Source organism: Elephantulus edwardii, unplaced genomic scaffold, assembly GCF_000299155.1.
Source record: "Elephantulus edwardii isolate Elephantulus edwardi_28Jun2011 unplaced genomic scaffold, EleEdw1.0 scaffold00092, whole genome shotgun sequence".
Taxonomy (NCBI): Eukaryota; Metazoa; Chordata; class Mammalia; order Macroscelidea; family Macroscelididae; genus Elephantulus; species Elephantulus edwardii.
In genome coordinates, this window is record NW_006399842.1 from 2,079,182 (window position 1) to 2,095,984 (window position 16,803).

The window sequence follows — 16,803 nt, forward strand, 5'->3', positions numbered from 1 at the left end:
GCGATTGGCACAGGACAGTGCGGAGTTTAGGGCTGCTGTACATAGGGTCGCTATGAGTCGCAAGCTACTCGACGGCACATAACAACAACAACTTCTCAGCTCTGGGTGGAGCCAATTTGACAAGCAGGAAGGGGTTATTACTGCCAACCCCCATGAGAATGTAGACTGTGGGCGCAGGGTAAGGCCTGCCTTATTTGTTGCGCTATCTCCAGCACCTAGCACAGGGCCTGCCACGAGCTGATGCTTAATCTGTATTTGTAGAATGAATGAAGGATGGACATTTCCTTTACTAGTCATACTTAAGCTCCTTTCCTAGGAATTGAGGCAGAGAAGCCCAAATCAAAACCAGTTCCTTTTCTGACTCCTAACAATCCTGTAAGACCAGAATGGTCACACAGGGTGTCCAAAGTCCAAGATCTCCACGGAAGCAGACTATCCATCTCTCTCCCAGGGTGGCTGGAGGGGACAAACTGATAACCTTTGTTTACAAACACCTTACTCACAGTGCCATCAGAGCTCCTAGAGAGAACCCAGCAGTCTCCAAACTGCCATGTGACATAGCTGGCACACATGAGATGCCCCTAAATGCAACTTTCTTTACTAAGAGTTCTCAATCCCCTAGAGGTGGTGAGCTCCCATGGAGGTCTTTGTTTGGGCAGGAGCACAATGAAATAATGAGAGGGGAGCCCTGAATCATCTCAGAAAGTTCCAAATGCTGGGAAGTTAACAGATAAAAGGAAGGTAAACCATAGGTTGGAATATTTTCATCACTCCTGGGACAATAGGATGGTGATCACATGTCTCACACGTACACGGGGCTTTGTAGTTAGCAAGGAGCTCCTCCTTATATCTCATCCTATGGGATAGTGCAAGGTAGGGCCATCAGACTCATTTTGCAGATGAGGAAATAAACAAATCAGTAATTTGCGTAGCTGAGACACTTTTCCAGCAACACCTGCTCTGCCTCCTTTACGTCTCCTTCATAATTGATCCTACACCTAGAAGTTTAGTTCACCTCTGTCCTTCACCCACCTGGTCCCAGGTGTCCAGAAGCATGACATCATCAGTGGCCAAGTCTTCCTGCATGAGCTCTCCAGGAACCTCTTCAATCTGGAGAAGAAGAAAAGGGGTTAAAGAAAGCAGCAGCGGGGCATCTTCCTGCCCACCCTCATCCTTCTCCATCCCCTCCCTCCCAGGGAGGAAGCTACAGAGCTAATTCTGGCCAGCAGGGACTCCTCCCTCCCTCCCTCCTTCCTCTGGTGTCACCTCCTTCGCTGCCCCTGACACTGACCGACCTTCATCACCAGCCCTGAAGGGAAGCAGATGTAGTGACCTTGGCAGGCCACCGCTTACCACAAAACGTCCAATCTTGTTGGAGCAGGCAAAGAGGCGAGGAGGGTGGGCGTCCATCTTCTTGTCCTTCAGCCTTGGAGATGTGCGGTAGGCAGATTTTCCACCCAGGGCCTCCCAGAAGCTGTCTGTGAGGGGAGGGCAAGGCAATTCCCAGCTGACACCAACACCTCCCCAGCACTTCTCATCAGACCCTGGGACGAACTCTGACTCTGCGTAGACCCAGCCAAATCCCTACCCTCCACCTGAAATTCCCAGGAGTCAGAGACAGAAGAGGCCTGGGAGGATTTGAAGGTGATGAAACAGTGGCCCAGAGAGGGCACACTTGGCAGTAGACACACAGCCATGACTACCTCCAGCTTGAGACTGACGACAGCATTGCAGGATGAGGATAATTATCCTCACTTGACAAATAAGGTGATGGGGCTCAGAGAGGTTAAACAACGTGCTAAAGATCACACAGCCAGAAGTAAAAGCAGGAGACAAATCTTGTCTTAGCCCAATCCCCACATTCTTTCCACTAGGCCTGCTCGGTCCAAGAAGATAGTTACTGGCTTTAAATTAAAATTCATTAGACTTGAAAATTTAGTTCCTCAGCCACCCAATTACATTAGCCACATTTCATTGAGTTGATTCTAACTCATGGTGACTGGATAGCACAGAGGATAATTGTCCCATAGGATCTCCAGGTCAGCCAGTCTTTACAGAAGCAGAACTTTCTGCCTTGATGCAACTAGTGGCTTCAAACCATATACCTTTTGGTTAGCAGCCAAGTGCTTAAGTGCTGCTCTACCAGAGCTCCTTCACATGTGGCTAGTGAGCTACAGTTAGTGGAAAACTGGACCAGGGAGATAGAAAACATATCCAGCCTCATAGAAGGTTCTATCTGACAAGATATATCTGGACCAAGTTTAAAAATAAAATTAAAAAACCAAAAACCAGTGCACCTGAGTCAGTTGTGACTTCTGACAACCCTACATACGCTGGTGCAGAACGTGCTCCATGGACGGACTTCTTGGAAGCAGGTGATTGTCAACCTTCCGGTTAGCATCAGAGCTTACTAACTGGGTGACTTCAGGTCTCCCAGTCCAAGCTACTCTTGCCCATTTCTCCTGAACATCAAGCTGGAGGGGATGCGCTCAAAACCAAAACAAAAAAGACCCAGAGACTGACGTAAGAAAGACAAGCTGGTGTCAGGTTCTGCAGACAGAACAAGCTTGCAGCATTTCTCAACACAGAGATTCCAAAGACTAGGAGAGCTGGCTATCCCTCTGAGGCTGTTCCCAAGCCCACAACGTCTCAAGGACTCTTACAACATCCTTCCCTGACTGTCTAGTCCACACCAACCTTTCCTTTCTCTCACTGACCATAATCCTCCATTGGGCAACAGGCACTGAGGAAGGACAAGACGTAGGGCTTTGCAGAGCAGAAGAAAGAGGGGGAAGCCCTAGAGCTGGAGTCCCCAGAGAGCAGCAGGCCTTCAGCTCTCACCTGGTTCACTGCCTTCTGTCACCTGCAAGGGCTGGGCCCCAAGCACCGTGAGCAGCTCCTGGGCCCCTGTCTTCTCAGCCTCACTGGCCCCTGTGCCCACCCAAAGGTAGGCAGCTGAGGGTGTTTTCAGGACAAAGGCATCATTGGAGTTCAGTGTACCAGCCTTAGGAAGCACCTGGGAGGGACGGCACTCAGTTAGTGAGGAATCAGATAGAAAACACTAAGCCCCTTCCACACAGCCAAGGAGACCCCTGCAATAGGTAGGACCTGGGAGAAACAAACCCCACCAGGGTAAAGAGCACAGACTTTGAACATTGAAGGCCTTGGCTGACTTCCATGAGTTGCTAAAGCACTGTGGCTAGTCAGGATTCTAGAATTCTGGGCTGCATTAACAGAAGCTGTGTGTCTACAACAAAAGAGGCTACTCAGACCATCCTGGAGAATTCTCTCCAGGTCTGCAGCTTCCACCATGAAAATGATGGTAGCAAACTGGAATGCTATCAGGAATGCCTCGATTGTGTAAACTGGACTATGCAGAAAGTAATGTGCTGTCCATCTGGAAAGTATGTAAGAGGCACTGGGCATCCCGATATAGAAGCAAGTCCAGGAATACAATTCTACTGACAGGGCAGGAAAACACCAAAAGCTACCTAACCCTTTCACCCAATCTCAGGTCTTATGACCAAAGTCCCTTCACTCAATCTCAGGGCTCTGTGCCCAAAACCTCTTCACTCAATCTCAGGGCCTTGTGCCCAGAGACTGATTGCTTCATTGCTCTCTTCCTGTGTCTCAGGCCCGGGCATTACCTCAACGGCACGCGTAGCTCCAGAGCTGCTGGCCCGGACCTGGAAGAGGCGGGTACTGGCAGGTGCAGTCTGCCCACCATCACGGGAAGTGCCACCCTTGTAGATGATCATGGGCTTCCCACCAAACAGGCTCATGAGATGTGCAGGCTCCTTGCCTTGGACAACACGGCTCTGCAAGGAGACAGGAGATCAAGTCAGGGAAAGAGGACAAGGCCTGAGTCCTTCAGTGAGGTCCGGAATCACCCTTCCCACATCCAGCCAGCATGGCTCAGGCCCAACTCATTCCCCCAACTGAGGTCAACACATTGTATCTCTGTGAGGCATGGAGCATAATGGGCCAGGACCCAGGCACTAGGCAGGAGCGCAGGAAGGCTGGAGACAGTGCTGTTGCCTGAGTTCCCTTGGGTACTGTCTGGGCCATTCTCCCCTTTCCACGGAGACCTGCCTTGCTGACCCTGAGTTTGGTCCAAGAACCAGGAGAGCCCATGTTTTCAAATATTCCCTTAAATGGAAGCACAGAGATAGTTCATAGACGTTCTCCTAGGATGGTGACATCAGCCCTCAGTATGAAAGCCAGTGGAGTGATGAGAATAGAGATTCCCAGATCTGGAGATCCTGCATGAACAGTGGCTGCAGTAAGGGACTAGGCAGTGGAAAAGAGGGGGCAAGGGGAACTCTACCAAAATCCCTTCATTCCTGCATCGCCCATCTAGTTTCAAATAAAATCTGCTGCCCTGCCTAATTAAATCTAGAATGTCATGTGTATGTGTGTGTGTTTTACTTATTGTGGTAGCCTCCTACCATGACCCACTACTGTCTGGTGAGAGTTCAAATCCCAGCTCTACTCTGATTGTGAGAATGGAGTCAGGATTTAGTCCAAGAATGCTACTCCCAAGGTCATTGCTGAGATACAATGAGAAAGAAATCAAGCACCTCACTTAGTGTCTGGCATCCAGAAGGGCACCACTGTCAAGAGACCCACCCGAATGCAACTCTGGAGCCATGCTTACTTCCGGGGTAGAGTGGAAAAGCAAAATTCTTGTCTACTTCTACCACATCTCCTCAACCTGACTCTGCTGCCTTCCAGGGCCCACGCTCTAGTCAGAGGACCGTTTAAACCCATAAGTCCCTTCTCAGATTTGCCATTCCGCAACCTCCAGGTGTGATCAGGTTCAAGGTTAACATCCTCGCCACAATCTTGGGATGTCCTGGCCCCTCTAGCACCTCTGTGGCCTTATATCATGGCACTTTCCTCCTCACGCTAACATCCCATACTCCTACCCCAGGGCCTTTGTATACTCTTCCCTCTGCTTGGAATATGCTTTCCTCTACTCTTTGCCTGACCACCATGTTTTTTAGGCCCTTAGCTGAAGATTCACTTTTCTCGGGGGGGTGTTCTCCAAAAAACAGCCCCATCTAAGATTTAGACCCTAGGATTTTTGTACTGTATTTCCAGGCTGCCTCTCCTGATTTCTCAGTGTTGACAGAGTACAACATCGTGTGACTACGCATTCATTTATGTGCACACTTGCTGAAGGACTGTCTCTTCTATACTACGAGCTCCGTGAGCCAGGGCAGTGTCTGTGAGTTGAATGCTAGTCAGCGTCTGCTACAGAGAAGCCCAGGTTGCATGATCAGATGGGTGGATGGGTAGATGGATGGAAACGGACTGGCTCACCTGGACAGGGGTACCTCCCAGCTCCTCATCCAGCTGAGCGGTCAGGATCGCAGATGCAGCAACTTCATCCTGGGTAGACTGGGCCCCCTGCCTGGAAGAGGAAGTGATACTCAGCATCTGCTTTTCCCTGGCCTTGAAAACCCCTCAAATCTCTACCATATGGGCAATGGAACTGAGAAGGAGAGAGAAAATTACTCTCTCAAGACGAACACCTGAGCCAGGAAGCAAGTCAACACTCCACACAGCTTCTTTTCTTCTTACACTGATGTGAACATAGACAATAGACTCCGTTATCCCAAACATCCCCTGCAGGGGACTGGATGGTTTGTCTCATCCTGGGGAGCCACAGAGTGCTCTGAGACTCACGTCCAAGATGAGGAACAATGGTCAGGATATGCCTCTGGGTAGAAGGCAGGTCAAGTAACAAATATGGCAGGTGCTCATTTGTGGAAAAGCTTTATGTAAAACATTGTAGAGAAGTCTGCAGGAATGTTCATGAAAAGGTCAGTAGTGATTGTTCTGAGAAATGAGATTTAGGGAGATACTGGCTATTTACTCCATATTTTCCTATGTTGTCTAAATTTCCCATAACCAACATGTTATCTGCATAAATTAACAATCTGAAAAATCAATGTGCCAATGTAATCAATGTACTAATGCAACACTCCACATAAGTTTCTTTTCTCCTTACATCGATCTGAATACATATTTTGCATCTTTCAAAATTTGACGGATACAAAGAGAGTTTTTATAAATGTGAATTATTGTAGGGAAGAGTATTAAATATTCCATGGACTGTCAAAAGAACAATCAAATCTGTGTCTGTCTTGGAGGAAATGCAACCAAGGTTCTCCTTAGAGGCTAGGATAGTGAAATGTCATCTCACATGTTTTGGGCATGTTGACAGTCCTTGGAGAAAAAGACATCATGCTGAGAATGATGGAGGGTCAGAGAAAGAAAGACTTTCAACAAGATGGACTGACACGGTGACTGTAACAATAAAAGTTTTGAACATATTAAAGACCATGAAGGTGCACGGTTTGAAACCACCAGATAGATGTTCCGCTGGAGAAGAAGGGGCAATCTCCTCCTGTACCAGTCGGATCTAATTCAACAGTACACACACACACACACACACACACACACACACACCATGAAAAGATGGTGCAGGATCTGTTGCTATGAATCATAGTTGATTAGACGGAACCTAATAACAACAATGCAATAAATAGCAAAAAAGCCTTCTTTCCAGTTTTTGTACCATAAGCATGTACTGTAGTTGTTAAGTATAAGTACTTTTAAAATTATGAGGCTTTCAAATTTAGAAATGTTCTACAAAGTAAGTGGTCAGTATTCCCCCCTCTCCTTTTCTTTTTCTTGTGTCAAGTCAGATCCAACTGGCACAAGAGGAGATTACCCCTCCTACTCCAGGGGAGCATCTGGTGGATTCAAACCACACACCTTTGGGATTGCAGCTCTGCTTCTTGCCACTAGGCCACCAGAGCTCCCTTTGGTCAGTATTCTTAAAAATATCAAGGTGACCAGTAAAAAGGAAAGACTACAGAATTATCACGGATTGAAGAGAGAATTAAGAAAATGGATGACTAATAGCAATGTGGGATTCTAGATGTAATCCAAACCAGAAAATGGATAGTGGGAAAATTAGAGAAATTCAAGTAGCGACTATAGAATAGTAAATGGTATTGTACCAGCCTTCATTTCCTGGTTTTGAGTATTATACTGTGGTGAACACAGGGGAAGCTCTGTAATGGGAACTCCATATCATTTTCACAATTTCCCAGCAACTCTAAAACCCTTTATTTCCAAATAAGGGGTTTAAAAAACAACAATCTAACAGGTTAATATCAAACAAATATAAAATTGGAAATTATAATAAGAAATGGGCAATCTCCTCCCATGCAATTAGCTGCCTCTGAAAACTTGCCAGAGGTCAACTATGGGTCAGTTCTGACTTGATGGTACTTAACAACAACTAGAAATAGAAAGTATACTAAAAGACTGTTTATTTAAGTTACAAGACTGTCAGACATGGAGAAGTTTGACAATGCCATTTACTGTTAAGGTTTTGGGAAGATAGGTACTATCTAACATTGCTGGTGGGAATGTAAAATGCCATGAAGCCTATCATAGGAAATTGAGAGCTATCGATCAGAAATGATAAATATTAGTTTTTGACCAATCCCACTTCTGGGAACTTACCATACAGATATTTCTGTAAACACTCAAAATGGCATTTGTTTAAGGTTACTAATCACAGAATGCTTGTAACAGCAAAAACCTGGAATCAACCCAAGTATGCATCAAAGGGGAATTTGTTAAATAAACTACAGTACAGCCACATCATGAAATATTATTAGGCTGCTTAAAAGAACAAGGAAGCTCTCTATGTACTGACATAGATTTAGCTTGAGGAAGTATTAAGTGAAAGAAAAAAAACAAGGCATAGGACAATATATGTAGTATGCTACCTTTTGTGTAAGAAAGAGAATGAGGATTAAATAGCCATATTTACTTGTCTATAAATAAAGAATGACTGGAAAAGATACAAGGAATTAAATGGAAGCAGTTACCCATGGAGGAGTGAAGTGAAAGAATGGCATAGAAAGGGATTGTTGTTGTTCTTAGGTGCTGTCAAGTCAAATAGGGCTCACAGAGCCACAATGAACAGATCTGAACCCTGTCCTATTCCATGCCATCCTCACAATCTCTGATACACTCGAACCCACTGCTATAGGCACAGTGTCAATCCACCTGGTTGAGGGTCTTCCTCTCCTTCGTCATCCCTCCACCTTCCAAGCATAATGTCCTTCTCCAAGGAATTACCTTTCCTACTAACATGCCCTAAGTATTTAAGACAAAGCTTTATCATCTTTTCCCCCTTTTTAAAAAAAATTTATTTTAATTGAGATTTTAATGCAAGTTTATAGAGACCTTGGATTTCCATTCATTCATTGTTGCACATTTTCCTCCCTGCCCACCTCCCCACCAGTTCACTTTTCTCTTTGAAAAAAAAACAAAACAACTTTCATTGTTATACAATTTCCCTGCCCCACCTCCCCTTCACTAAGCAGCTCTTATTCTGGACTATTGTCATACAAATAATACCTAATCATATATTTCTTTTAGACAGTTTTCCCCCTCATCTGTTTCAATGCAGTGTACAGTCTTTATCCCTTCTTTTCTTAGTTTCCTCCCAACCCCCATGTCAGTCCTATTTTATAACAGTGGCATTATGCAGTATTTGTCTTTTTGTGACTGAGATATTTCACTCAGCATAATGTCCTCCAGGGTCACCCATTTTGTATATTTTATGAGTTCCTTGTTTTTCAGTTCTGCATAGTATTCCATTGTGTGAATATACCACACCTTCTCTATCCATTTGTTGATGGACACTTGGATTGTTTCCATCTCTTTGTTATTATGAACAACATAGCAAAAAAATATGGTGTGCAAAGTTTTACCATCTTTGCTTCCAAGAAGCACTCTTATATACCTTCTTATACCTTCTCAAAGACATATCGGTTTGTTCTTTTGGCAATCCATGGACTATTCAGTACTCTTCTACAATACCACAGTTCAAAGGCATCAATTCTTCTGTCATCTTTATTCACTGTCCAGCTCTCAAATGCATGACAAGTAATTTAAAATTCCATAGCCTGAATCAGGTGCACCTTAGTCTTCAAACTGGTATCATTGTCCTCAATACTTTGGAGAGGTCCCTGCCTGCAGACTTTCTCAGTGCAATACGTCTCTTGATCCCCTGCCTGCTGGTTGTTGTTGTGTACTCTTTAGTAAGAATCAACCCATAGTTGACCCTCCAGTGAACTTTCAGTGGCAGTTAATCTCCAGGAGGAGTTTGATCTTTTTCCCATGGAGCAGCTGGTGGATTCAAACCACATACATACATTAAGGATTGCAGTGCAGTTTCTTACCACTAGGCTCCCTCCTGGCTGCTGGTACTAAGTGTGTTGATCCACCAAGTGGTTCCAAAGTAAGATGACGTTTTTTACCATTTCAATCAGTTTTCCATCTATCCTAACGTTGTCTATTAGTCCAGTGGTGGGAATTTATTTCTCAAGAAATGCTTTTTCATTTAGTCTCAACTTTCAGACTACATAATGTAGTATCTATTTTAAAAGACTTAAAAATAATTTTTCATTTCAAAAACACCAAAGTGTACACAGTACTTAGCAGGACATGGGATTGTAGATAGATTTGTCTGCTTTTGTTTGTTTTATTTCTTTCTCCCTATGTACCATAGTACCTGTGGACAGGCGATGTTTTTATAAGTGTAAAAGTTGTTTTGACAAGACCATTTTCAAGGGGAATGAGGCTGTCCTACCTCAGACCTGCTCAATCACTGCCCTTCCCGGTGTTGCTCTAGCTCTGTGGGAGAAGCCCCACGCCCCTTCCTCTTTGCGCCCCAGATGGCCCCAGGCCCTCACCAGTTGTAGATGATCTGCCCTTGACGGCCTCCATGGCGGTAGTTATACAGAATGATGTAGCTGTCACCACCGTAGAATTGTCCATACGTGGCCGGGTCCACAGGCACTTTGTCGGATCCTTCAATTCTCCAGATCTGCGGGAGAAAAGCTGGGTCAGCGTCTGTGCCGCAGCCTCACCCCGCAACTCAATCCAGAGGGGAAACCACAATTTGGCGGATCCTGGTTAGACAACAGGGCTAGCTTTTGATACGTGACATCACTCAGGCTCCAAGCGAAGGGGAATGATCAGCCCAAATCATTGAATAAGGTCCCCTGTTCCTGATACCAAAGGGACTGGGATCTAAGTAGCAGGTACTCAGCACGTGAGTTAAGAGCAAGGGTCTGAGTCAATCAGACCTGCATTCGCTTAAGGGCTTTATGATCCGGGACAACTTGCTTAATCTCTCTGAATCTGTTTCCTCATCTGAAATAGAGGGATAATAAGAGTGTCTACCTCAAAAGGGGGCATCAAATGAGATTGTGTATCAAAGTCTAACCCAGTGCCTGATACTGGGCAATAGCTAAATGGCTGCTGCTATGCTATTATGTTATATTATTATCCCTGATATATTCATGATTTCCATCACTGTGGAAGTGTCTGGATTTTATTTTAGGTCAGTTCCAGAGTCAAGGTCATCCCAGGGTAACCTCAAAATAATTCCTTATGCAGAGCTCCAGTGACAATTTAATTAACACAGTAGTTCCAAGGCCCTGCAGTGCCACCTGGTGGTATTGTAAGAAATAATGTGCACCCGGATTGCAGACCTGGAATCCCATCATCGGCTGTGCATCATCACAAGGAAAGTGACTCTTAAAGAGTTTCAGTAATTTTCCCAAGGTCACACAGCTGACCTAGTGGAGCTCTTTCAACACTGTCTGAATATTTTCATGCACTTTCTCCTACTAAAAATCATTCAAAACCTCAAATTCATTGCCATTGACTTGACCTGCCAGTGGGTTTTCAGAGACTGTAAATCGTTTGGGAGAACACTGCCCATTTTCCTCCCATGGAGCTTCTGGTTAATTCCAACACCAGAGAGGTGTCACCTTTGGATTTGCACCACAACTCCCAACTGACTATGCTGTCAGACTTCCCACTAAGTAATTAATCAGTTACACCAATGTCTAAAGCCAACTGCTGTGGAATGGATTCCAACTCAGGGTGACCCTCTCTGTGGTTTCCAAGGTTTGAATGTGAATGAGAGGAGATGGGCCATCTTTCTCCCATGGATTGGATGCCTGGTGAGTCCAAACTGCCCAACACTGAAGGTATTAGGCCACCAGAATTCCAATAACATAAGCAACAGTAAGAAAAAATTAACACTTTGTTATTTGTATCATGAGGTGTTTGCTTCGGTGGCTTCTAGTTCATCAACACCTCAGGCTGTCCTTTCATCTTCCATTGAAGACGTCTACCCATCTTCACTTTGACCATCCTGGTCATTAGCTCAGTGAAGGCTGCCCTAACCCTAAACCCTTTCTGAGTTCCCATAATTCCTGTATTTGCTTCAAACCAACTATGGTTTTGATCATCTCCCTTCCAGACACTCCTCTGAGGCAAGTGGGGTCTAAGGCACTTGCCACAAGGCCTGACACAGCTGTTGTTCAGGTTATGTTGGGTAAACTTTATTATTATTATTATTATTATTATTATTATTATTATTATTATTATCCACTAAAGTAAGCATAGGCATATTTGAGCTTACTTATAGTTGGTAATGAAAAATTTCAACTTTCTTTCACCACGTCAAAAATTCTGCTTCTAAATATATAACTAGCCTCTTTCTCTCTCTCACTCCCATAGCATCTTCCTATAGAATCAAAGCCTGTTTTAAAATTTCTAATCCCTTATAGGGCTGGAGTGCAGGAAGCAGGAAGCAGTGCCTAAGCTAGATGTGCCTCAAAGGGAGCAAGGGAGGAGGCTGGACTACACCCTCCCTCCTGCCTGGACTATACCCTCCCTCCCACCTGGAGGTACCTGTTTCTGGCCTGTGCCATCATCATCCATGCCATGTTGGGCAGCCATAGCAGTGGAGGTGTGCAGGGTGGCAGCATCGAAGGGCACCCGCTCCACATTGGCAATGTGGCTGGAGAGGTAGGCCAGGCCTGGGCCGTCTGTCTGGTCTGGGTCCCGCCAGTTTTTGAAGAACTGTTTGAACAGTGGGGTCTCGCCACCATCGGGAAGGATGGCCACCTGGGAAGGGCAGAGGAAAGAGCAGGATGTGACAGTGCTCACGCTCCCTTGAGGGCAGAGGCCACTTGGTAGAAGTCTTCAGGTGACACTCAGATCCTGGGACCACAGTGAGGGTGTGCCATCCACCATGCTCCAACTTATCACCCTCAAACTGGACCATCACCTCTGTAGCCTCCAGCACTCACCTGGGTCTGCTTGGGGTAGCCCATCTTGGAGATGAAGTCAGAGGCCGTTTTGAGGGCAGCTTTTCTCTCCTCAGTGCTGGCCTGCTTGCCTGTGGGCAACCAGAGAAAGTGATAAATGGTGAGGAGCCTGTGAGCAGAGCTGAGGTTTAATATTAATGGTCCAGGAACTTTGGCTCCTGGGGCCTAAATTTCTACACCATGGGATCGGTCAAACCTCCATTCTTATCTCCCATTTTAGACTGGACAGCCAAGGTCAGAGATCCTTGGAGCTGACTGCTTATAGAGCCCAAGAGGTTCAGCTAGATGCCCTGGCTGATGCTAGCAACCACAACAACCACTATAGGGGCATCTGCTAATTGAGGATGCACTTGATGCTTACAACTATCTATATAGGTTATATTGTTACAACCTAAAGTTATAACACAACAACTTTGTGTGACAAAGACCATGAGTATATTGCTTCCATTTTATACATAAGGCAACTTGGGAACTCAGGTTAAGTGACTCAACCAAAGGCCAGTCACTGAGTGGAAAAACTTGGATTCAGGCATTGTTTGCATTGACTCCAAAGCCTATGCACCATGCATTCAGGCCTCCCTCTTCCTGGGCTGACTGCCCCATGAGGGTGCTCCTCCCACTCCACAGCAGAAGTTGTTCCAACTCTGGGAGTGTTCCGGTGCAAGGTGAGCTCCCAGGCAGCAAGTGCCAGCCTGCTTATCATCCGGAGCCTGGGGGACCAGATAAGAGTAAAAACAGCCATGAGCTCACTCCATCTAAGCCTATCTGAGGCCTCCCTCCTCTTCTGACCTCTTCCCTGGACTTGTGGCCGAGCCAGCAGGGGAGGAGGGTCCTCAGAGGACATGTAGGCCAGTATTTTCCAAGAGCATTCCACAACCAGTTCCACAAGATGCTGCAGAAGTTTCCACCAAACTCTGATGCAATGCTTCCCAAACAAGAACCAGATCATCCCCCAGAAAAATCCCTCTATACAGTAGCAAATAAATGACTCTAAAAAGCCCTACAATAAACAAATTGGCATAACATTTAACCAATATTGTCCATGAACATAATTGAACAGAACCATAATTTTCACACGATGTCACATAACCTCTCAGAAAAGTGGTCTTATGACCCACTTGGGAATTACCTGTTTTAGCCCAAATATGAAATGTGTGATACAGAGAAAGTCAGTCAGTAAAATGCAGTAGCTCAAGGGGAGAGTCAACTGCAAAGTCCAAGGCTTGTATTTTCCATTTAGCAACCTTCCCTGGCACCAGAGCACCTGAATACACACTCTACCCTCCCTGGGAAGGGATCATTTGGCTCTGCTGAGCTGGGTGCCTGGAGGACTTGCAGGAGTTTCCACTCATTATGGATTGAACTGTGTCCTCTAAAAAGATAGACTAAAGTTCAAAACCCAACATCTGGTAATTTATCTTGTTTGGACATGAGTCTTTGAAAAGATTACCTTTGAAAAGAGGTCATACTAGAGGTTGTTGTTGTATGTTATTGGGTCCAAACTGACTCACAGCTGACCCTCCAGAAGGTTTCCAGAGGCAGTAAATTGCCCAGGAGGAGATTGCCCCTCATTTTCCCATGGAGGAGCTAGTGGATTTGAACCACTTGCCTTTAGGTTGGCAGCACACAACTCTCTACCAGTTTGAATGATTTCTTTATCAAAGAGAAGAGGCACAGAAATACAAAGGGAAGACAGTCCTGTGAAGATGGAGCTGTTCTGCGAGCCAAGGAATGCCTGGGGCTACCAGAAGCTGGGAGGGTCAAAAAAGGCTCGCCTGGAGTCTCTGGAGAGCACATGGACCTTTCAACCCTCAAAATTGGGCACCTAGTCTCCAGAACTAAAAGACAGTACATTTCTGGTCCTATATGTCGCCAGGTTGAAATACTCTGTTATGGTATCCTGACGAGATAAATACACCACCCAAGGTCCTGAGGGCTGGTTGAAAACCCCTGTCCCCAATACCTTTCCAGACAAAGATTTTCCCATCTGTGCCATGGTCCAGGATGAAGCAGTCTTCTGAGTTCAGGGCCGCCTGGGCGAAGGGGTTCTCATCAGCCACAAGGGAGACTGACATGGTGCCTGAACCATTGGAGACCTAAGGGACGAAGGAGAGAGAGCCCAGCCCATGAGTGTCTGCAGTCATCCTCCATGAAATGTCCACCCTCTTGGCCTTGTCCAGTGACTGTCTGGAAGCGAGTGTATAGGTCGATCCCTATCACTCTCCAGCCCAAATAGGCTTTAGCCTTCAGGATGTGAGCCCTAGTTAGGTTTCTTTTTTCCTTTTCTGCTTTGCCAGCCACACTGCACATTCCACACACAGAAGTCTGGGTAACCTGCACATTGGGAACTGCACATTGAAAGGGAGGGGAAGATAAAATGTAGGAGAGGAGCTGTGTAGTTTGCTGGAAAGATATCAACATTACTAGTAAAAATGTTGTTAGTTGTTACGTACTGTCAAGTCGGGACCAACTTATAGCTGACCCTCCCGCGGGTTTTCTGAGGCAGTTAATTGAACAGGAGGGGAGGCAGTTAATTGTACTGGAGATGGCCTCACCACGCGCCTTTGGGGTTGCAGTGCAGCTTCTTACCACTAGACCACCAGAGTTCAGTATAAATAGGAAATAAAATTAAAAGAGGGTGAAAGTAATGTAGTATCCTGACTTGGAATCTGGAACAGAGGCCTGAGGAAGCCAAAATAGTCTATAAATGAGTGGGCAGTATTGAGCCAATGTTAATGTCTTATTTGTAAGAAATGTGCTCAAATTATGTTTGTGCTCAAAACCAAGTGAAGATGTTAAGGAGAAGGTGGATTAAGAACATATGGGAATTCTATACTACATTCAAAGTTGGTGGATTTGAACCACTTTGGATTGTCGTTGTTAAGCGCCGTTGAGTCACAGATGACTCATAGCGACCCAGTGAATGAAACATCTGAACAATCGTATAACTTTCATCATTTCCCCAAGTTCATAGATTTTCCAGAGGCAAGCTATTTTTGAAGTGTCACTCCTGCTTTCAACTTTGTTTTAATTGGGGAGCGCCACCAAACACTGTCCACCATGGGAAAGTAACCATTATCACATTTGACACATCAGTTTCACAGTGTTTAGCATCACCGCAACCATGAGTTCCCTCTATACAGCAATGCACAGACCAGTGCTATACCACTTAGAAAAATGTTTGACCAAAAACAAAGCCAGGCCTGAGTGTCACAGATTAAAATCACCCACCTTTGGCTTGGTAGCAGAACTTCTATCCACTAGGCTTTACTGTCTGATATATTACACTGTAGACAACCAGATTACAGCCCTGGGACCATCTGAGGCAATTCTACTCTGTCCTGCAGGGACACTGTGAGTAGGAGCACACTCAACAGCAATGGGGTTTATCTTAAATCAGTGACATGTCATTGACTTTTACTCAGAGTTGCTATCAGACTGCAGTCTTCAATATGGATTGAAGCTCAACATCAAGAAAACAAAAATTCTCAAAAAAAACAGAAAACAAAAATTCTCACCACTGGGCCAGCTGGCAGCATCATGATAGACAGGGAAGAGACTGAGATTACTAACACCTTCAGCTTGTTTAGCTCCACAATCAATACTCTTGGTACTAGCAGCCAGGAAATCAAAAGATGAATTGCAATGGGAAAGTCTGCTGTCAGGGTCCTCTCCAGAGTACTGAAGAGCAATGGTGTTAGTCTAGAGGCTAAGGTGCACCTGACCCAGGCCATGGTCTTTGCCATTATTTGCCATGCATCAGAGAGCTGGACAATGACTAAGGATGATGCAGAAAAATCAATGGCTTGGAGTTGTGCTGGAGAACAACATGAGCTGCTAAGAACACAGGTCTATCCTGGAGAGGATGAAATAAGGCTGCTCCTTGGAAGCAAGGATTTTTAAGCTCTGTCTGACATAATTTGGACATGTTGCAAGGAGAGACCAGACCTTAGAGAAGGACATCATGCTTGGAAGGGTGAAGGGACAGCGCAGGAGAGGAAGACCCTCAATGAGATGGATTGACTCAGTGACTAGGGTAATGGGGGTAGATGTGTCAGAGATGATGAAATTGGATCAGGATAGAGCAGGGTTCAGAGCTGCTGTCACTAAGATTCGGAGTCGACTTGATAGCACATAACAACAATGGTTTGAAACCATTCATGTTAACAGGAACAAAATCCCCAGAAGTGCCTTTAATTTTACTGGAGTAGGAAACAGGTAAGGCTGTCCCTCTCAAAGGCAGCAGCCTCCTGTCCCAATCTGAATGTATCTTCACCAGGAACCACGCCTGTTCCTTCTCAGGTCAAAACTCCACACTGAAGTAATTCAAACCAGTGTGAAACCTACTTTTCTTTTCTCTTGATAATCTTGAATATTGATCATAACAGACAAGTATAACCAGAAAAAAATCCTTTTGCTTAGAGGTGATAATAATCTGCACCACCATGTGGTTTCTGTTTCATTACAAATAAGCCTAGTAAGCAAAGCACTCCTTAAGAATAGAAGAACGGTAGGAGGTATCTCACTCCCTGATTTCAAATCCTACTACACTGCCATAGTGGTAAAGACAGCATGG

The 16,803-nt window shown here is 45.3% G+C and overlaps 1 protein-coding gene across 1 annotated transcript in view; it reads right to left on the reverse strand.

Moving 5' to 3' along the window:
* LOC102855106 (gelsolin-like) overlaps positions 1-16,803 on the reverse strand; it is a 37,169-nt gene that overhangs the window by 5,041 nt on the left and 15,325 nt on the right. The window contains exons 7-15 of the mRNA XM_006890748.1: positions 14,191-14,323; positions 12,210-12,298; positions 11,809-12,024; positions 9,792-9,925; positions 5,326-5,416; positions 3,648-3,818; positions 2,842-3,016; positions 1,354-1,478; positions 1,033-1,110 (exon numbers count right to left, since the gene is read on the reverse strand). Coding sequence (XP_006890810.1) covers positions 1,033-1,110; positions 1,354-1,478; positions 2,842-3,016; positions 3,648-3,818; positions 5,326-5,416; positions 9,792-9,925; positions 11,809-12,024; positions 12,210-12,298; positions 14,191-14,323 — 1,212 coding nt within the window. The remainder of the gene's footprint in view (positions 1-1,032; positions 1,111-1,353; positions 1,479-2,841; positions 3,017-3,647; positions 3,819-5,325; positions 5,417-9,791; positions 9,926-11,808; positions 12,025-12,209; positions 12,299-14,190; positions 14,324-16,803) is intronic.